Source organism: Parambassis ranga, chromosome 1, assembly GCF_900634625.1.
Source record: "Parambassis ranga chromosome 1, fParRan2.1, whole genome shotgun sequence".
Classification (NCBI taxonomy): Eukaryota; Metazoa; Chordata; class Actinopteri; family Ambassidae; genus Parambassis; species Parambassis ranga.
This window is the reverse complement of record NC_041022.1, coordinates 10,835,185-10,857,945: the sequence shown is the minus strand read 5'-3', so window position 1 is coordinate 10,857,945 and position 22,761 is coordinate 10,835,185. Positions and strand designations below refer to the sequence as shown.

Below are 22,761 nucleotides of genomic sequence, written 5' to 3'. Positions count from 1 at the left end.
CTAACTGTTGGTTTCAGTTTCTTTACCACACCATAAATGGCACTGAAAGTTTAATGAGAAGCTGCAGTTTAAATGTATGTAACTCTATGCAGGCATAAATCAGTCTACTCTCCCTCTGTTCTGAATACTGTACTCTGTTTCTGAGCAGGACGAGGAGGAAGTGCTGGTGGAGTGTCGTGTTCGTTTCCTGTCTTTCATGGGCGTCGGACGTGACGTGCACACGTTTGCCTTCATCATGGATGTTGGCGGCCATCGTTTCGACTGCCATGTTTTCTGGTGTGACCCCAATGCTGGACATGTGTCCGAGGCAGTACAGGCAGCGTGTATGGTAAGTACACAGCAGCATGGTGCACACTGCTGCAACACAACACTGCTCAAAGGTGCTGAGCCAGCTGGGTAGTTTAATTTAGGATGATTAAAAGACACTATAAAACGGTAAACTTTACTCATATATATTCTTTGATAAGGGCCTTTGCCACCAGACAAACTTCAGCTGAAAAATGTTTAATTGAGCACTTGCTTAGGTCTGCAGAACATTCAGATTACTTTATATGCTTAACATTAGTTTTATGAAATGTATTTGGCAACTAAAACGTTGCTTCTAGAACTTTTAGAATAGATTTTTGTTGAAAGGAGTTGTTCTGATCTGAAGTATTTGCTCATGCCTGTTTGGGCTTCCTCTGTGATGCTAGCTTGTCTGCTGACACAAACACACTAGACAAACTGCTCACTATTTAATTTAGCAAATGGATAAGAGTGTCTAATTCATACAGTCACTAGGGGCTGCTCTGGCCACTAAATCGGCTGGCTTGCTATTTGCAAATCACCATTATCAGCTAATGTTGGAGTTAGTAATGACACCATATATAACATGCAAAACTGCAGGCCAATAGAACACTGTAGAATGAATCAAATGGACAGGCAAGGCCTTTGCCTGCACACATATTGAGTGTTTAGAACCTTTATCATAGTAAATTTCAAAATGCACACACACACACGCACATGCATATTTAGAGCCTGTGTTTTGATTTGGTTTGATTGTTCCATCCTGACAGATGGGGGATTTTACTGCTCAGGTTATAATAGGAGCCATTTTTAAAGCACTTTTGAAAAGAATCCACCTAAAATTGAAATACAGTTCGTGTTGAGCTTCAGTTATTTCTGAAAGAGGACGTCCTTGCAGATAGATTTGCAGTTTCAAGCCAGTTTTGACTGCATGCAGTTGTTTGCTGCTCTGCAGAAAGCCGTTCAAAGACAAGTGTAAGTGTACTGAAATAACCACAGTGTTACAGCTTCAGTGTAATTACTAGCTTTACAGTCATTGAAATGCCTGCATGCTGTGGTGTGAGGTGTTTTGGCTATTGTGCAGCCCATCATGGAGGTTACTTCCTCCACCTCTCTGTGTTGCGTGAGTCACAGGATTAGTTGTCTGCTGTCTGGGCTATTGATCACACACCAGAAGTTTGGATATATTGACACACACACACACACACACACACACACACACACACACACACACTAAAACTGATTCATAGAGACAAGAATCATCAGTCATATACTATTGATCACAGCTAGCAGCCTACTCCAGCTTCCTTCTCACACACACACTCTCTCTCTGCAGTTGTAATTCTGTGTTATTCACAGTATATTTCCCTCCCTCTCTGTGTCTCAGCTGCGGTATCAGAAGTGTTTGGTGGCCCGACCCCCAGCTCAGAAGGCCTGTGGCTCTTCACCACCTGGTGACTCTGTGTCCCGCCGGGTGTCAACCAGCGTGAAGCGAGGTGTCCTGTCTCTCATTGACACCCTCAAACAGAAACGACCTGTCACGGAGTTGCCACAGTAACCACGGCAAAGTACCACCAGCTCCCTACACAGACCCCAGTCACTATGGTAACTTGTCACATCGCTGCCAAAACCCCTGTCGCCACCACAGACCCAAGTAACCATGGAAACACAGCAAAAAAAAAAAAACAAGGTTTGGGAAACCTGTCACGTTTCCTTCATATTTTTTTCTGGGTTTATGAGCGATCCAAGTTCATCTGCTCAAAGTAACTGAGATGAATCAAGACTCTGCTCCCATATCAAGAAGGAAGAGCCATGAGAAACAAAAACGTGATGGTTGTAAAGGTGATAGTGTACATAGAAGTAACTCTCATCCTCCGTCAGCTCAAAGTAGTGAGGAGAAGAGAGCAAAACATGAAAGAAGTAGGAAGTGCTTCTTCGAGCACAGCACGTGTGATGGGCAGGCTCACTGCTGCTTACCTCTCCATCCTCTTAGTGTATTTTGTGTCTGTGCCTGTGCTGCCAGCATGACCTTCCACACCTGGCCACACACTGTTGCTCACTTGGTTGTCCTGTTAGTCTGTAGTGCAACCCCCCCCCCCCCAATCCTCTGACCCTCTCATTAGCAGACTGTAACATTAAACAAATGAAAGTAAAGAGTCATGAAAGCCATCATGTCTGAGAAGGACGCTGCTCCGGAGAGATGTTTGTCAGTCTGCACCCTCTGACCTGTTCCACTGATCCTGCATGAACTTTTTATCTAAATGTGAACCATTCTATACAATATCAATACACTGCTGCTGCTTTGAAGGGGCGAGAAGAAGCCACATTGATTGTTTATTCTGTCTTTGTTTCCTGTGCAAAAGAATCAGCCGTGGAGGGTCAGAACGAGTGGTGACCTTTCACCCGAGACATTCATATACTTCTGTTTACGTCTTGTTTATTCTTATGTTATCCCCTCGGAAAATGAGAAACGATAGCCATAAGGGAGGAAAAGACATGGAGGAGACTCGGGGTTGGACAGTGTTGAATCTCTCTCCTCTGCTTCCCTGCTCACTGGGAACCAGTACTAGACTGCTGCTGCTCTTTGACACACATGCTGGAGGAAGTTTGACTTTGATTATTCCTTTAAATCCCACCTCAGTATCAGTCATAAGAGACTTCATGTCCACTAAGAAAAAAAAGGAACCCGGAGGAAGAGAAGATTACTTGAGGAATGTGTTTTTATACATGGTGTGGTTGAGATTCTAGTGATAAGGCAAGAAACAGAGAACGCAAATGTATCCTTGGCTGCGTCTGTTGTCAAGAGGAAAGCCAACAGAGAGATGTGTGGACTCGAACTAACAGGACTATCCTGGGCTGCTATCTCTCTGTCTCCAGGGTTCTGTTCACTTGAATGCGCCTTTTCTGTTTTTTTACCTACGATTTTGTCTGTTTTCTTCAGTGCCATGAAATCACTTGCTTTTTCAAATCTCAATTCCACAACGCTAGCTGCTTATTATCAAATATCTGGCAAAGCTGGATGTATGGGAATAACTAAGTTAGTCCTACATTTCACCTAAATGTACGAACACATTTCCCTCCATGAAATACTGTCTGAACCTTTGTAACTTGACCGTTTGCTAAATCCCTTCACCAGACTGTGACTGTTCAATATGTTGGAACAGGTGGAACAGTTTACTGATGCTCACTATGTGTTTGTTTGTAGTAGACATAAAAAAACAACATATCATCTGCACACATTAGCAGGTCTGTCCTGTTTCTACAAGTTGCTTCTAGTGTATAGCTTAGGCTTTCTTTTGCTAGTACATGTCAGCTCAGTTTAGCTTTGCATAATATTGTGGATGTACTGAGTAAGTTGATATTCAGCTTCATAAGAATCTTTGCCTGTTTTGGATTAGCTGGGTGTTAGGTAGACTTTTAGGCGGCAGTAACAGTAACTTATAAGGTCGGGTCTTAACAAACGGTCACGTTGTTACAGGTCTACAGTGAGTGTGCTTCTTTATTTCTGGCACCTTGTTTAAACTTCACACTGACATACACTTTATCATTAAAGGAACTAGTTTTTATAACAGATTCTGTTAAGAAAATTCACCCATTGTCACCAGGATGTTGAAATATGAATGAGAAGCATTTTCATGTATAAATACCCATTTAATGTAACATTGGCATTAATCATTGTTATAAGCTACCATTTCATTTTGAATGTCTTTAGTTTTGTTTTTGTTTTTTCTTGTAATGAAATGCCTTTTTTTTTAAAAAAACTCACCATATGGCCAAAGTGTAAAATACTGATATACATTGTTGTAGATAAGAAAAATATGAGAGCAAATAATGAAAACAGTTGAGGCGAGATTGGAAGTCTTCACAAGTTGTTAAGTTGATGATAATGAATTTAACTGAGCAATTATCTATGCATTCTGTTGATCTGGAGAAATGGAACGTCATGACTAGCATTGCATGCCCTTGGATGGCTGAAAGAAAGACTGTATGTATTGAACAGAAATATTTTTTATTTTATTTATTCTATTTTATAAAGGTATATACTGATTTTATGAGTTGGAGTCTCTCAACTCTCTTTGTCATTGTTTCAGTCCCCGGTTAACTCAAAACCCTCCAACACGCTCCGCTTCGCAGAAACAAGCAGATAAAGGAATATATATTCACCGTGTACAGTGTCCTGTGAGCTGGGAGTCCACTGCTGTTTTGTTAGGAGGACGGTAATGGCAGTGGACTCCCATCATCCCTGTCAAACTCACACATAAACACACACACACACACACACTCCATTCCCCACAGAGGGATGTGTTAGCTTCCGTTTGCTGCTCACTGATTTGTACACTTTATCAATGTAACCAGTTGTGAGAATAAACAGCATTATAAAATACACCACCTGGCCTCTGTGTTTGTGTGTGTGTGGTAGTGCTGCATTACTGATTATTGTTATTACCAATTCAACTTTTTATGCCTCTGTGACCCAAAAAATCCCCAGAGCAATGATGTTTGCAGACTGATGTTGGAGGGCCTTTCTCCTAAAATGAACCAATGACTCACAACTGCAGGCACAATGTGACCAAAGATTTATTGATTTATTATTGATTCATAAATTATAAAACCTTGTGTTTATGTGAATATTTTGTGAAACTCGTTAGCTGCCTTGCTTTGGTAATAATGGACAGAATTCAAAGTGCTCCCCAGCATTACCCTGCACCCAATAAACTATTGGGTGCTACTATTTAATAGTCTTATAATATTTTACACACATAAATAAAAATGGGCCTACACTTCTTGATCACATTCAGCCCAAATAAACATAAATATAACTAAAAAATAAAAATATATGTTCCTCTGAAGGTAATTTAAATTTTTTTAAATTACATATGCTGTAAGAATTTATCCTAATCTCTGTTATTATAATTCAGGCAGAGACACTGGGGACGAAGAGGCAGACACGTTGTCCCCGGCTTCCAGCTCTGAGCTGGACAGACGCGGGGAGACTGAACTGCCACTTTTGCTGCGCACACAGCTGGAGGACGGAGCGGAGATTGGTGGCAGGACGAACTCTGCAGCCTTCATCCCTTTCTGTGGGGCCACCTCTTGTTCTGCTCTGACGCCCTTTCTTGCTGGTTTAGCTGTGTCTGTCAGCGCTCTCTCGGGCTGAGCAGTTGGTCTCTTGGAGGGTGTGTGTGGAGCAGGTGGAGGTGGTGGAGCAGCTGACGGATGTTCAGAGCCTAGGACAGCGTGCCGTGGATTGCCGCTGAGCTTGTGTGCGAGAGCTGCGATCGGGGACAAGTGGCTGGATGTAGCGGAGGACATTAATGTCAGCGTGAGACGGGGTATTCGCCTCGGTTTACTTCTTGTCACGTTCTTCTTGTGCTGTGACTGGCTGACTTTTCTCTTGGTTGACTTCTTCCTGTTGTTCTTAGGTTTATGTTTGGAGTCTGCAGCAGTCTTCTTTTTTGAATGTCGCTTACGGCCTTTGTGCCCTCTCTTCTTCTTTCCTCCCTTTTGCCCTTCTACTTGCACCTTTTCCTCTTCTTCATCACCCTCTTTGCAGTCTTCCTCACCTCCTTCCTCTTCGGGCGCCTCTGGATCTTGCTCCCTTTCTGTCTGCCTTTCCGGGCTGGAGGAGGTTGAATGTTTGCTGGAAGCCGAAGCCGCCCGGTTCTTCTTGCTCTTCCCCTTTTTACCAGGTTTTGTTTGACTGGGCATGATTCCACCCAGGAGGCCCTTCGCTGCAGCTCTTGCCAGCACATCCTGCACCGTTTCTACCTTAGTGGGGTCTGCCTGAAAAACCCAGAACAGATTAAGATTTAAAAAACACTTTAAAAAACTGAGGTCAAACTTTTTGTTTGTCCCAATAATCCAAACGCAGAGAAAAAAAAATCATCTTAAGGATGCTAAACTCCAGGTCGGCCTTTAAATATAAGAGGAAAGAAACACCATCACCCTCATGGTGGCGCTGTAAGAAAAAAAATCATCAAAAAACTGAAGCCATGACATATAGCAAATAACTGTATGAGTGGTGCTTCTGTCGCTGGAGTCATTATTTGTGTCTCTGTGTCTTCTGCTAAACTCTCTTTTTGGCTGCGTGATGATTAAAGTTTTGAGGGTTTTGAGCGACTCAAAGCACATAATGCTGCAAAAAAATGTAAAGACAGATTAAACTCTCAAGAGAGAATAAAAAAAATGCATTTTCAGCATTTTAAGCAGGGGAACAGAACATCATTCAACTTTCATAAGAGAAGAGGAAGTATATGAAAATGCAGGCAGACAGAGCAGAGGGACGCAGACAGGGAGGGCTCAGGAGATTTAATGGGATTTTCTCTGTTTCTTCAGGGCAGATACGTTTCATTCCTCTTCTTATTCTACGCCAAAGACTGTAATGAGTGTGTTTTATGTGTGTTTGGGCCGACTGGCTACACACTGGATGAATCCGAGCATGTCAACATTTCTCTCCTTCTCTTTTCCCTTACTTTTAAGTCAGATAAATTACTAAACTGTGATGTCTCATGGTTCAGAAGCAAGATGATAAACAGCAACAAAAATGCAGCTTAAGGACAAATAGATTACTACAAGAGGGATTTTGATTCATGACGTCAGCTTTGAGAGGACCTTTTTGCAGCTTCAGTTTTTTCTATTTGTTTAGTCTGGCTTTTAAAGCTACATATGATGCTGCCAGCTCAATCTCTTCACATCTAAAACTGCCGGCTGTTTGATGTGATGAAACCGTCTCGTCTCTTTGAAAATGTTTCAGCATCTACATACTAAAGGTGGAACTTATATTTGACATCTGTAAGAAATTCATGGTTGCTTCTGGAAGCTTAGTGTCGTTTTTCTACCGGTTTGGTCGGCTTACACTAAAATAACCAGCAGACTCATTAGTTATGTCACTCAAATCATATAAATGTCTCCAGTAAAAATGGGGGGGGAAACCCTGTAAAGCAGAGTTGAACATTTTTGATTTGATCCACCATTCTTTTGAGCAGCAGAGGATCAAAGGAGCAGCGTCTCATTTCCTTCTGTTGTCTTTTTCTTTTAGAGCGAAGAAAGAGGAATGGGCAAGAAGAAGAAACGAGGTGACGCAACAACAGGAAGGGTCAGACTCAGAATTACCTATTCATCTTTGCACTGAAGTGCTGAAATGTTTCAGCGTATTTCATCTCTCAAATGTCTGTTTTTTTCATTGAATATTGGAATAATGCTGCAGTGTTTTCAGTGTGTGTGTGTTGTGCAGACAGGCTGAGCTGACTGACCTCCCAGCAGACAGTCAAAGAGTGCAGCCTCAGCACTACTGAAGGTCTTGTTGCAAAGCAATCACAAACGCACGCGCACGCACGCACACGCACGCACACGCACACACACACACACACACACACACACACACACACACACCTCTGCATTTTCTCACTTTTCCAGTTCCACACTTTCTCCCTCGACTCTCACCTGTCGGGACAGTCTGGCGATGAAGCAGCCGTTGGTGAGCTGCGAGGGCTTGAGCCTGAAGAACCTGGAGTCTGAGGTGTCTTCTGATGGGGACTCTTCAGGGAAGATGGGACCGTTGACCCTGAGAGAGCAGCAGCAGCAGACACAGCAGCATGTGAGTAAAACCACCAAAAGTGAAGTCATTGAAACGCACTGCGTTGCCACAGCGATTCGTCACTGCCACATTAATTCAGAGAAATATTACTGTGTATGAGTGGAAGTGCTGCACAACAATCAAGAAATTCAAGGTCTCATAAATTATTTTGACAACCAATTACAGTAAATGTATTTTTGAATCTGCCTCTTGTGGTTGGTGTTTTCTAGATTAACAGTAACAGTTCAGTGCTGTAGTTTACATGCAAAAAAATCAAATGTTCACTGTGGATGTGGGTGGATGCTGCTCCACCAGGAACATCTCAGAGAATTTCTAGACAGATTGTGCTGTTCGGAGTGTCAGGGCAACCTTGTTTATGAGCCTCTGCGCTGCCAGCTGTCACTGCTGGGTCCACACGGAGACAGAGTGCAACTGCTGTAAGCCCCGCCCACACTAGAGAGGAAAGCCATCGCTCTCTATTGACTCTGTGTTGCATTTTAAGGTGATGAACTGTAGTTGGAAACGTGCAGCATCCGAAGAAGCTCCCAGTTTATTATGATGTTTGCTACTGTATTAACTAAGAGGAGCACATAACAGGTGATGTGGTAGACAGAGGGCTAAAATGATTGGAGCCAGCCCCTAGAGGATGCAGGGTGAACTGCAATGGTTAACACTTGCTGCTGCTTGAGATTGAGCAGCAGATTGAGATTGAGTTGATAGTAACAAATGAGTTAAACCTATTATCCCAGTGAACAAGTGGCTGCACCACTACTTTCACTCTCTAAAGTACAAACACGTGATAAAAAAACGTCATAAAAAAACAACAGTCACCTCTGATTCTTCTGAACAAACACTGTAAACACAGAGGCAGAACAGCTGGTCTTCATCTCATGGCTCAAATAGAATAACATTTGGTTTTCTTTAAGAGGATAGATGGTAGAAAATGACTTTTGTGAGGCAGCAGGCATGAAACAGACTCTGAAATCCTCTCCACCCCGTTCACCCCGACTGTAGGATTAACTCCAGTCCCCACAGCAACCGCAGCTGATCCTTTATACTGTCATCACTCTGACACACACGCAGGTTCACTGTCACTCTCTAACGCGCGCGCACACGCACACACACACACACACACACACACACACACACACACACACACACACACACACACACACACACACACACGCACACACACACACACACACACACACACACACACACACACACGCACACACACACACACACACACACTCTTCAACACACAGTACAGACAACAAAGTACTGTTTGTTTATGGGACTTTGTGTTCAGTCTATTTTCTTTGTCCACTCTGATACAATTTAAAATAAAGTGTGTAGTGATTCCACTAATTTATATGACCGTGGAGAAGCAGTATAAAGCCTGATGAGTAATTAAATATTAATAGACCTATAGAACGACAGAGCAGGTGTGTGTTTACGGTACCTGAAGGGCAGCAGTTTGGGGTTAGTGTGTGTTTTTTCCAGCACTCTTTTCACCAGCTGTTCGTTTTCCTCGGGATACTCTGAGCGTGTGCAGTAAACCACAGTCTGAACCTTTGGGACTGACACATGACGGAAAGAAGAGAATATTTTGTACAGCGCAGGTATCTTACAACATGTTATAGCAGCTTATTAAATGCTCTGTTTCAGTGTTTACTCACAGGTGAGAGCGTGGGCTAGCAGTCGTGCCTGCTGGCTGCTCAGTGACTGTATTTTGCTCTTAGAAACTGAACCATGAGACAGCTCCGGCAGAAGATCCCAATCTGTGACAGAGTGGAACGTCTTAAATTTCTCTTAAAGAAAGTCTCTTTGTCATTATCTGTCACAGATATTTATAGTTCTTATTTTGCTGTAATTATTCTTCTCTCCCATTTCTCCTCCTTCCGTCCACCCCCTTTATAATCGTTCAGTTCCAGTGTCAGCCCTCAATAACTCACAGATTTTTAGCACACATTAAGTCTGCGAGGTCTCAGGGCTGTGGCTCTGTGAAATTGGCTTGAGGCTTCTCATGTGGCCTTTTGCCATCTTAGCACTCTGAAATCTGCACGTTCCACAGGGACTAACTCACAACTCTGATGTCAATGTACCACTTTATCTTGTCTACAAATCTGATAACCAGTTTTGACTTGATTGTCCTCATATTCTTTCTTCTTCTCACAGCTTTCATTTAGATTCTGTGTTTCTCTGAACATTATTAGCATCCACTGGTGTGGAACTGCGTTGGTGTTTCTCAGAGGTTTGCAGACACAAATCTGTGTCCAATCTGTCACAAATTAGCAAAACTACTGAATACAGGGGCTTCTCTCAACCAAAGTGTTATATAATGATATATAGCCATTATTTGTGCATCTGTTTCTCTTTTTATTGTACGTCTTCCTCCTCATCAATGCAGCTGTTGTTGTTAGCATTTGAACTTTGCACGGCATCATCATGCTGCTGGCTTGCTGAAGGACTGCATGTGTAGCTTCCACACTGCATCATCTTTAATTCAGCACAGACAGATATTTGACTTAGGGTGGACTTTGAGAGAAGACACTTCCCTACCTCCATGCTCGCTGTGGATGGTGGGTACGGGGTCATTGAGGGCAGAGGATGAACACTGAGGAAGCACCGCGATGACCTTTAACCTCTGTACGGCAGCATTCCACTCGTTCAGACTGTAGAATGGCTCAGACAGGACTCGAACATCTACGACGTGTAATAAACACACACTGAGGTAAAATCAGCTGCTGTGATTCACACTATGTTGCTTCCTCTTTAAACAGAGAGCTGTTATAATCAGGCATGAATAAGAGGCAGCAGAGGGGTCCTAATAGCAGCTTTACAGCACCATCTGTGTCAAAGGGGCTTCAGTAGCTCAGGACTTCAGTGACTCACTTTTGATGTGCATTTGTGTGAGTAACTTCTGGATCTCTTCAATTTGTGAGGCTGTGTGATCGGCGCCGCACACCAACACTCGGGCTGAGCGCTCGGCAGCGGCAACGGCCACATGTGCCACGGTCACAGCTGAGAAGGAGCCGACCACCAGGACATCTCCTTTCTCAAACAGCAGGGGGCGTATTGCACTGACTGCCACACACACACTCCTGTCCTACAAACAGAGATGAAAATATATTTTAAAGTAATTAGTGTGGGAGGATCAGCACCACCTATTGGTGATATTACAGTTTGCTGCTAACTGAATACAATTGAATACAATTTGATTCAACACAACCACAACCTGGTGGTCTGAACGTAGACTTGGGGAATCTATGAAGGTCGCCACATCAATATAAAAACAGGTACATGGCGGTGCAGCATGTTCTTACACGTTTCTACCTGTATGTTTAGTATGTGTTGGGTGCAGAGGATGCTGTCTTGGAGCTGAGCGTAAAGATTTTGGGAGAAGATGAGCGTATCTGGACAGAGCGGGTCTCTGCAGAACACCGACTCCTGGAGGTCAACCATGTTGTTTGCTTCACGCAGCCCAGCGCTTTGTAACGCTTCACACACTTCCTCAAGACTACGAGGAAAGGAGAAGATACTGAGTCACATTTTTATTATAAACAGTGTGATACAGACACATCATGGTTCTCAGAGTTTCAGAATGTGCGATGTAAAAAAAAACACTTTTTACCCTCAAGCTGCAACTTTCAGTTTCTTTAACACCTCAGTGAACTTCACTGACCATTAAACTGCAACTCCAGCCAAGAAGGACCCATCACAGCGGTGCCACTCAGGTTACAAACATCCACTCTGTTAAACTTTAACATCTCACAGTGAAGGCATAATGTGCTCTCTTACTTCTCTGGGCACCATTCTCCTCTCTACACCTCTCTTTTTATCTCCTGATTTATGTCGCTGAAACTTGGTAAAGCAAAGAGAGTTTTAATTAAAGCTAAACCCACCTGGTCCCCAGAGTATTGATCCATGTGTAATGTGGCAGAGATTTGGCTCTATGCTGTTTAGCCCTGACAGGGTCACACAGAAAACAGGAGACACTCCGCAGATAGTGTTTTACTCTGAAGCGAGCCAGAGCCGCTGCCAGTTTGGTCTTACACCTGTAATAAACACATACACCGCGCATCACTGACAACTTCATTACAAAACTTCATTAACATAGATTTTACATTTAGTTGATGTTATCACTTCACACAGACCTCTTCATACTACTCTCCAGGTCCCTGACTTCCTGGATCACTTCCTGATCTTCCTTTGTTGGACGTTCAGACAACAGAAACTTTCTGTCCTGGAAGTCAAACAGCATCACCATCGCCAATGGCAACAAGTCGCAGGACTGCAAAACAGGTTTCATCATAATTAAAGGAAGGGTAGGAGATCTTAAAAAAATCCAGTAAAAACACACACATGCCTCCTCCTGGAGCTAAACCTGAAGCCAGTGATTACATAAGAAATTATTATGACATGCTGTCCTCTGGCAGGTGAAGACTGGTGGCGCAGGTCAACAGGTCAACAGGTGTAGCGTCTGGTCATAAAATCACAGAGTTGGAAATTGGAAAGAATATCACAGTTACATATTGTACAGTAATTACAGCAAGATAGAAAGAGAGCACTACTGAAACTGAACAATGATAACAGCAGCAGGTCATATGAAAGATGCTGGTCTGCTCTTCTTCAGCAGAGCTGAGGACGCAGCTACAACAACAACACAGGGGAACGTGTTGAACAGCACCGTGTGACCATGATAATGAGCATCACATGTAAACACATCAAGTTTGTCTGATTTTTTTCATGTTCACACAGTCCTTCTCTTTGTGTGTGTGTGTATGTGTGCAGCGGGTAGAGAATGTATGTAGCAATAAAGGTGTGTTTTGAATTATAAAGAGCCTTGTGGCAGTTTTTTATTGTCACACTTGCAGACTAACGATCTCTCAGTCTGTTCTCTGTTTCATCCATCAATCAATAAAGCCATCATTTAAACACACACACACACACTGATACATGCACACAACTTCAGTGTGCCTTTATTCTATGTATGTGTCATTGCACACTGTTTTATAGAGTAATTTACAGCCTCCAAGTAGGAGTGTGTGTGTGTGCTGCATGCATCACTCGCCACCTATAACCAGCCAGACTACATGCAGATCTGAATACAAATGGCCTTTAACCGCATCCCCGTGCCCCTCAACAAGCATTCCACCATATTCTGATGCAGTCATACGGAGAGTAAACACCAATAGTTCATTTGAAGTTGGCCAGTGTGTGTGTGTATGTTAATTCAGACTTGGGTTTGTGAACACTAATGTTAAATCCGCAGGGACTCACAATATAAGTGTGGAAGCAGCTGTCAGCGATGACGTTCTCCAGTAAATCTTGATCTAGGAAGAAGAATCACAACTTAATTCGTGACATAAAAAAAGAACAAAACATCAGCTGAATTCTGCACAAAAAGCAAATTGAACAGGTTGTTTTTGAGAAAAATGGTTGTTACCACTTTTGGGTGTTGCCATTATCCATATTTTTTCATTATAATCAATAATATTCTTGCTGTCCTCTGCCCTTTTTAACTGCACTAACCTGCATGAATAGTGTTATTTGATTAGTTCATAAGGCAGAATTTTGTGTGTGTGTTAGTGGGTTAAGATGTCACCCAGACCTGGCCAGGAAGCCGAAACAGTGAGCTGAAAGACACTAAAATGCTCTGTTGAGCTGACAGGTGTTGCATCATCAAACCACTTGTTCTCTCGTTCATCTTGTTCTTGTTGTTTTGGACATTAAAGAATAATACCTTCACTTCAATACCTTCTTTAGGCATGTAAGGTCAACACAACACTGCCCCCTACGTATGACATTAAACACCGTATGTAACCCTGTGTGTAGGTATGTATGTAATGTGTTTATGGCATGCACCCTCTTATCACCTCCTGAGCAGACACCAGCTGCACCACCAGCTCAACTAATTTGCGGTCATATAGAGATAAGTAAAAGTACGACTTCATAATATTTAATCTGCAGACTGCAGTTGAAGCTACTATTCAAAACATGACTGCTGGATGGGACATGTGTTGCAGCTCCGCGGCTATTCATTATAGAGATAAGGCAGCGCGGCGAGGTCTGCAGAGGTGGCGGGATCAAATTAATTTCTCCCTGACTTTATGTTCAGCCATGAGCCCTGCTCCCCTCCAGTTACAATATGTGACAAAAACCTGGTTTAAGGTGCCTAATAACATCCTAAATTCTTCACACACACACACATGGGTGGTCTTACATTTGAGTGTGTTGAAGGCTAGTTGGTAGGCCTGCGTCTGGGTGGCTCTGTCTCCCATCTTGGATGGTGGTATGTCCGTCTTTTTTCCATAATTCAAGAGCTGATGTATGACTGGCTTCTCTGCATGTAGCTGCTGGAAAATAGCTGCCGCCTGCTGAAAGACCTGATCAGATGGAGGGCAGACTGAGGGAGGAAGATGAAAAGTGAATCATTGAAGGAACCTGGAAAGAAAGAGCTGTGCTGCATTTGATAAACCTGTTTAGATGTTGCTGGTCTGTCTATATTGCCAGGACCATAGAAGTGTTTCACTGCTTTAGATGACAATACGATGCATACTTAAACACAGAGGTTTAAAAGTCCAAAGGTCAGGATAAAGTTTCTGTTGCATATAGCTCTGCTCACTGACACCTGAGGCCACACAAACACGTGTGCATTTGAGATCCTTGGGTTTCTTTTCACAGTAAAAGTCCAGAATATGTTTCACTGACTGAATATCTGAAGTCTGGATCTCACCTTGGAATAAAGAAGGTGCCTGAAAATGAGGAAGAGGAGGTAGAGAGGAGGCTGGGTCCTTGATGGTCTGATGATCTTGAGAGATGATCACCTGCTCTGTGGTGGCGCTCATGTTCACATGGTTACTGGAGCCCACTGTAGGAGAGGGGGTACGGAGTGTGTGGGTTCATGTTACATATGTAAAAAAAAAAAAAAAAAGCAACATAAAGCCCTTACCTTTGTCTGCCATCATCAGAGCAAAATAACTTCTTCTTCTTCTTACAGCCTGTAAGTCTTCTTCTTCTTCTTCACCTGCTCATCCGATGACGCACTAACACCGTGTGTTTACAGGGTTGAACCCGAGCTCTGCAAATGTAAATAAGACGCACAGCATCAGTCTTGGCTGACATGTGATCCACTTTCCACTTTCTGTGAATGCCAGACAATGCTGCCGCAGGCCGCTGTGCTCTGCATACTGTAATTGGGCTCCTCCTGGTGCAATTAGATGGCTGTTCAGATACATCAGCATGAATAAATGATGGAGCAGTGTCCGACCCTGGACAAAGGTCCACCTCCAACTGACCTGCTTAACTCATCCCTGTGCAGCTCATTTGCTCAAACACACACCCACAAGGTTTCCATCAGTCTAAGGAACATTAAAGTATCTAACCCTAAACCAAGTCTTCATCTTAAAGCATAGTGATTTCATTAAGGATGGCAATACTCTAGAGTGAAAGAAGTACACAAGTTTGCAGGACAAACTAATCACTGATGTGTGTGTCCGATGACATCACTTGACTTGAGGCTTAAGACCCAAAAGTGGAAGGACTACCAGCCTCTAATTAAAGTGGATTAATAAAGAGAAACACAGACAGCGTGTAATCGGCTTTTACTCTACTCATCAATGTTTAAGCACAAAGTTGGAATTGAGCAGAAATGTGCAGCGTGTCCAATAAAGGCCATGTCAGAGCAAATGGAATACATTAATGAATATCAAACAGCAGTGATTTAATGACTGTCAAGCAGTTTCCTTTAGCCCGCAAAAGGAAACTCAAAGTCCACTTAAGAAGAGCAGGCCTGGAAGAAAAGGCTACAGCAGCTTAGTGTAATCTGCATAAAAGATGATGGGCTGTTTAAAATTGCATAGCAGGTCTTACCATTTTCATTCAGAACCTTCCTCACAGGAAGAACGGTGTCAAAGAAATGCAGCTGGTGCAACCTGTCAATAAACTGCGGTCCTCTGCTCCTCAGCTGTCGCACGCCGTCCCCGGCAACAGGAACGCTTCATAGCTCTCATCACCTCTTTGTCAGGCATGGCTTCGATCTGGAGGTTGTCCTGAGTTTGAAATGTCATGGCAACAATATGATAATGACCCCTGTGTGACAGACATAGAGTAACAATACTCTGAGTGAGACAACATATTTTCATCTTGTGACTGGTTCAGCAGCTGATCATGTGTCACTTAAGAGAAACACATACAGAAAGACGGCTGTCCACAGTGTGTGTGTGTTTACACGAAAAGAAATAACATGGGATACATGCCAGCAAACACCATCTCCTCCACAGTGTCAGCAGGGAGGCTGTCAGTGTCTGATGGACACTGCCCCCTACTGACAACTGTAAGGTAGTACAGGTCACACCACAGACACACTATAGATACATTTTACTACCATAAATATACACTGCTGGAAAAAGTAAAGGGAATACTAAAATAACAATGATCAATGTAAATCTAAATTAATAACCCATGAAGGTCTGAATTTGGAACCATACTCAAAATAAAAGTGGAAAATCACATTACAGGCTGATCCAACTTAATGCATCAGTCTATTCCTGGACAGTCTGTGGTGCAACGTGGCATTGGTGGATGGAACGAGACATGAAGTCCCAGATGTGCTGGATTGGATTCAGGTCAGATTGGTCTGGGGAACGGGCAGGCCAGTCCATAGCATCAATGCCTTCATCATGCAGGAAATGCTGACACACTTCAGCCATATGAGGCCTACCATTGTCATGCGTCAGAAGGAACCCAGGGTTCACTGCACCAGCATATGGTCTCACAATGAGTCTGAGGGTCTCATCCCGGTACCCAATGGCAGTCAGGGGCCCCAGACTCAGTGCTCAGTGTGAACCTTCTCTCATCTGTGAAGACCACAGGGCGCCAATAGTGAATCTGCCAATCGCCCTGCATGGTGTTGGGCTGTAAGCACAAGCCCCACTTGTGGATGTCGGGCCCTCATACCACCCTCATGGAGTCTGTTTCTGGCAGTTTGAGCATATTAGTGGCCTGCTGCAGGTCATGTTGCAGGGCTCTGGCAGTGCTCCTCCTGCTCCTCCTTGCACAGGTGGTATCCATCTGATCACAGGAGGTAGCAGTCCTGCTGCTGGGTTGTTGCCCTCCTACGGCCCCCTCCACGTCTCCTGGTGTACTGGCCTGTCTCCTGGTATCTCCTCCATGCTCTGGATACTGTGCTGACAGACACAGCAAACCTTCTTGCCACAGCTCTGATTGATGTGCCATCCTGGATGAGCTGCACTACCTGAGCACCTTGTGTGGGTTGTAGACCCCACCTCATGCTACCCCTAGGGGTGAGAGCACTGACAAAATGCAAAAGTGAGCAAAACATCAGGCAGAAAGGATGAGAACAGAGAAATGGTCTGTGGTCAGCACCTGCAGAACCTCTCCTTTATAGGGGCTGTCTTGATAATTTCCTCTAATTTCCACCTGTTGTCTGTTTCATTTACACAACAGCAGCTGAAACTGATTCTGAATCGGTGTTGCTTCCTAACTGGACAGGCTGATTTCACAGAAGAGTGACTGACCTGGAGTTACACTGTGTTCCCTTTTTTGGAGCAGATAGATAGATATACATACACACATAGTTGCGTTTATGAAACATAGTTATAGTTAATTACACTAACTGTTAAACAGACCAACACTAACATGCTAATTTAGGACATCGAAAAAGAGAATAAAAGCAGGTTTGACAAAAAAAAAAAAGACAACACAAAATTAAATTTAAAAAAAGGCTAACTGTATGTGTGGTAACATTACTCCACACAGCACATAAAGAAGTAACAATGACATTGTGCCTCTCTCCTCTGTATTAATACAGCCACCGTCAACTACTGAAGTTAGAATGCTAACTAGCTAGCTGCGGTTTGTACAGTAGGTTTTCGTCTTACCTCCATGGGGATCCTTCACCGGTCATTAAGGTGTGAGTCGCTACCTTGAGCTACATTCTTGTTGTTTTGGTTAAGTAGTTATAATTAATGTTATTTTTTACCATTGTTAAGTGTAAAGGCCAGTCTTTATGTAAATGGTTCACTGGTTTTATGCTGTGTTCTACAGATCCGGTTTGGAAGTTTTATTTGGTAAGTAAATTTGTTTTAACTTCTTTTCAGACGTTTTAATGTACTCATGCCCTTTAAACATTAGTAGAACTTTTGTTGTTTCTCAATACGTTTTTAGTGGTGTCAGGGATTCAGTATAGACATACACACATAGACACATGTTGTTAAACCCAGTTAGAGGACAAGTCATTTTCTAGCTTTTGGAAAACAGCTCCATGACTGCAATGTTTATATCAGGCCAACAGAGGGAGACATTTCAAAGGTTAAACCGTATTGTGCAGCAGACTTGTTAGAGGTATAAATGACCTATTTCAAAACCACTTTATGGTATCTGGTCATTACGAATGTATGAAGTGGACTTGCTGCAGTTAAAAAAAGCAGATACACTCACTGTCTGAACTAGGAGGAATGGATTGATTTAGATGAACATTTAACAGATTTATATCATTTACTGCTGCTTATAGTAAGCAGCAGAACTTGCCAGAAAAAAAGCAGGAGGGGGTTTTTAAGTGTGGAAAAACTAGAGGGAGGTTTTTGGGGCCAAATGAGCCTCACTTCTCTGCGGGTGAGAGTACAGCTGGAGAGATTATCCCATCCCACACGCGTCATCAATGTCGCCTCACACTAGGGCTCCAGTTGCTCTGTATGTTTTCTGTTTGATAGTGTGTGTGTGTGTGTGTGTGTGTGTGTGTGTGTGTGTGTTTGTGTGCGTATTCAATTCAATAATCGGCCCGGTTGGAGACGGCGGGTTGTGCGGCCATAAGCCGACCTGGAATTTTCTCAATAAAGGTCTAATCTTTACGGGAAGCTGTACAGTGCTGGAAGGAGTTTCTTTCTGTTTATTCCTTCTTAATCAATTTACCCTCATGTTCACCTCATTCAACCTCTCTCACTCTCAACATTATTCAGTCACACTCACTTTTTTGTGTATAAGTGAAACTGAATGACCTTGTAGTGGTTATATGACAAAAAACAAACACTGTATGCGTCTCTGAAGCAATCTGAACATTGTAGCCACACGTTATTCAGAACAGTGGGCCTTAATAGGCTTCTATAACAACCTCCACCTCTCTGGAAAGACTTTCAACACCATATAAAATAATTTATGAGCTGATAAGGCCTGACAGAGTCCACAGTTCATCTGTGAGGTAGTGGCTGAGCTAGGCTTTGTATTCAAGGGCATTGACATGTGCAAATTGTATTTGCAACAATGTTGTGTCACAAGCAGGTGTCTATATTATAGCTGTATTTTGAATGCATTGGGATGTTGCTTTAGATTAGAAGAAGGGTGCTGTTTTGTGTCTGCATTAGCTATATTATGCAGGGAGACTATGTTAGCTTAGCAAAAAAGAGCTCAGATCAGAAAATCTGACATAAACCTTCACTATGTTACAGGCGAGCACAGATTCTAGCCAGGACATAGTCTGACACTGAGTGAGCACCCAAACACTGTACGTAAACATGGATGAACTTTCCATGACACCATCAATAGGTTTAGTTTAGTTTAGTTATTTCAAAACTGAGTGTGGAGAGCTGAGGTGAGCCTATAGGCAGACAGCTATCAATGTGTGATGGCACCCACCTGCCAATTATACCTATAATTATACTGCCTGGAATTATAAATAATTTAGTATCATAATCATTAACCTTGCGTATCAAAACTAACCCATTTATGACATTAACATTGAGGTCTTTGGAAATGAACTTGCCTTTTGGCCCAGTCTCTGCTTTGCTAAAGCCAGTCAGCTGCTAGACAAGAGCTTCAAAATGTGTTTGACACAGTGGGCATTAAAAGTGTGATTGTTTAAGTCAGTCTTTTTCTATAGGCTACTATGGTGGTGTGTGCGTGTGTGAGAGTGTGTAAGAGAGAGAGAGGGAGAGAGATTTGGTTTAGCTCATCAGACTAGGTTTGATCTCTGTCACTCATCAAGACCCAATTAGAGTAATAGACCCTTATTTCTCTCACACAGACTGAGCTGTAACTTTGCAAGGAGGAGAATGATGCTCTTGTGTAAAGTACAAGGTTAGAACTTGACAAGAAACTCTGCTGCTACACCACAGCCAAATTTCTAAGGGATTTTATTTACTTAACACACAGAGAGAGAGAGAATATTAAAGACAAAAACATCCCAATGAAGGCCACAAACACTGATTACAAATCAGCGCACACACTTGCATTAAATTCCTGGAAACACTTCAGCCACAGTTGCTCTGTGCCTGTAAACATTTTATTCAGCGCAGACTTGATTACTTGATTCTGACAACAACCACAATAGTAATACGATACAAGTTATCCTGCTTTCTCAGTTTTCTGTGCTGCGTGTGTGATGCCTTGATTGAGACCACTTGTTGCAGCTGAATAGCTACACTACCTCATCTCTTTGTGCGCCATTGTTGGGTGTCATAAGCCTATCAGTGCAGTGTTTTTCCTGGGAATCTCTGCTCTGTGTGTCTCAGGTCTCTCTTTCTATTGTGCAGCTAACGAGGGCAGGGTCCGAGCTGCTTATTGTGGTGAATGTTTGCCTTTGTTCACACCTTGTGTGAAAAAAAGCATGCACAAGTGTGTCTGTGTGTGTTTGTGTGTAAACCAAAAGTCAAAAGGATCTTAATACTGGTTGTTGTTAGTGGTTTTGGGTAGGAGTGGGTATTGTGAAGGACACATACATACAATATGTACATCGATACATGTGCCACGATACTATACCAGGGTGTCCTGCAGCGCTTTATAGTTAGGGTGGCCGCCTTGACAACAAACGCCCTGCACCTTGACTACGTCCCCCTTAACAAAAAATGGTGCCAGATCCACACATGCATAAACACTATATTTGATTATACATTGGCTAAATATATTACTTTGCCATCTATCACCTGTTGCCATGCCAACATTTTTCAGGAAGACGCTAATTATCCAGCAACTGTATAGCAAACAACAACCTGTCATCGTCGTGGGAAGGACATGAGGAGCTAAGAGAATTATTCATCTAAACTAAACATTTAAATAGAGTGTCCTTACTATGTACTGTACATTTAATTCCTGTTGCGAATAAACAACAACGAGCACACACACACACTCGCACACAATCACTCAAAGAGCTTAAAATATGACTTGCTATGTACCAGCTAGGTAATCTAATAATAGGCATGGCTCAATTCGTCACTGGTCATGAGTTGAAACATTTTGGTGCTTCCCCTACCATTATATTGGTTATATTGGACCCTTTGAAGGTCCAGTTAATTTGATTGAATTTTATGTTTTATTGTATGTTAAGCCAGACATAGTAAGAGGATGGTGAAAAGACGGTCTCTTTGTTGTTGGAACTTAAACAGTTACTGTTGGCCATAACCACCCCAACACAGGAGATTGCAAGCAACAATATACCAATGGCTAAATGTTTTGGCCAACCTTGGCACTGGTTCACATGGACAGTAGCAGTGAGCAGGCAGCCACGGTTAGATGGGTGGTAAGGACGTGACACTAGTTGTTAAGGTTAACCAGTTTAATTGAAAGGATTATCCATGTGCGACAAAGCATGAGAACAAAAGGAAATACAAACTATAAAAAAATATAACCAGTTTAAATATATCTCCACTAGTCCACAAACTGTTAAACTTGTTCTTCAACTTGTAATACAAAATTAAATCTCTCTAAATTAATTAAACATCAAAATGTCACCAAAATAATCATTACAGTCCAAATTCATTCACCTTCGTAAACACAACCTTAAAATAAGCCCATGCCTACTTAATATGCTGATGTTCCTCATCTTAAAATGAGACTCACGTTTATTCATATTCAGGCACATCTGGTAAAGGGTTGCAGATGGGCCGGTCAGAGGGAGCAGGTCTATACGGAAGACTATGACTGTGCTGCTCCTCTTTGACATTTCAGTTGTGCATCACTTGATCTGACAAGACAAAAGAGGCTAAACTATGTATGATGAAACTATTTAAGAAGTAGTTGAACATGTTGGGAAACTGTTCAGTAGCACTTTCGTCCTTTTGTCACTTGCAGTGAATGAAAAATGATGCAAGTTAGAGCAGCAGACCAAGAAATAATCTTACACATAGCTACTTGTTAAACCACAACTTCTTTTTTCTACACTTCCAATGTAATTAGAAATGTTTTTACTTGTAAATGCTATGAATGTCCTGAAAATGTTTTCAGACTAAAAGGTCAAAACTTTCATTCATTTTGAGCATTTAAGATGCATTTGTCGGCTCCCTGCTTCAACATGGCACAAAAAAAAAAAAACTAAAAAGACATTATATTCCAAGTTTCTGATCATCTGATTTCAAAAACGCTTAATGGGCTGGTCAGGGAATCAAATAAATGGAGGCCAGTAAACCCCTATTGGGCTGGGTGTCCACATACTCATATCCAGGTGTATATCAGTTGTATGACAGTCAGTAGGTGTGTTTTGGATGTGTCATTGGTCCATTGGAACATCAGTAAAGAAGCTGAAGAGCTCTCCTAACCTCTCCTTTTGTAACATATGTTGGTGCAATTTGATCTATTTTTGGGACTAAATATAACTAAATACCCATATTGAACAAACGTGACATGCAGCGCTTTGTATTCAATCAAGCACAATGTTTACAAACCGCATATTTTACTCGACTGGCATCTGTCTTTCAATGATGACTCTTCTCTTACTATTAGTCTAATGTCAGACCGATCATATTGTCTGTGATGATTTAGTAGATAGTACAGCCCTTCAAAAGCTGCACTGTATCAGCACTAATATAATTCTGAACTAATGCGAGTCCCTGCATGTGGATGCTTTAAAAGAAAAAAAAAACAGGACTTATGGAGCAAAACAGTCAATC

The 22,761-nt window shown here is 42.5% G+C and overlaps 2 protein-coding genes across 8 annotated transcripts in view; one reads left to right on the top strand and one right to left on the bottom strand.

Annotated features, from left to right (window-relative positions):
* LOC114442914 (amyloid-beta A4 precursor protein-binding family B member 2-like) overlaps positions 1-4,671 on the top strand; it is a 39,158-nt gene extending 34,487 nt beyond the window's left edge. For all 7 annotated transcript variants that reach the window (XM_028417206.1, XM_028417091.1, XM_028417114.1 and 4 more), the window contains 2 exons: positions 149-328; positions 1,673-4,671. In XM_028417206.1, coding sequence (XP_028273007.1) covers positions 149-328; positions 1,673-1,843 — 351 coding nt within the window. In that variant the 3' untranslated portion in view covers positions 1,844-4,671. The remainder of the gene's footprint in view (positions 1-148; positions 329-1,672) is intronic.
* A 522-nt stretch (positions 4,672-5,193) lies between these two features.
* LOC114450324 (putative methyltransferase NSUN7) lies at positions 5,194-14,829 on the bottom strand. The gene is made up of 13 exons (XM_028428393.1): positions 14,817-14,829; positions 14,601-14,735; positions 14,088-14,270; positions 13,145-13,197; positions 12,019-12,155; positions 11,767-11,919; positions 11,198-11,381; positions 10,757-10,970; positions 10,424-10,567; positions 9,541-9,642; positions 9,324-9,441; positions 7,729-7,849; positions 5,194-6,069 (listed from the first exon to the last, which is right to left on the bottom strand). The coding sequence occupies exons 1-13, from the start codon at positions 14,827-14,829 to the stop codon at positions 5,194-5,196; spliced, it is 2,433 nt and encodes an 810-aa protein (XP_028284194.1).
* Between the last annotated feature and the right edge of the window lie 7,932 nt (positions 14,830-22,761).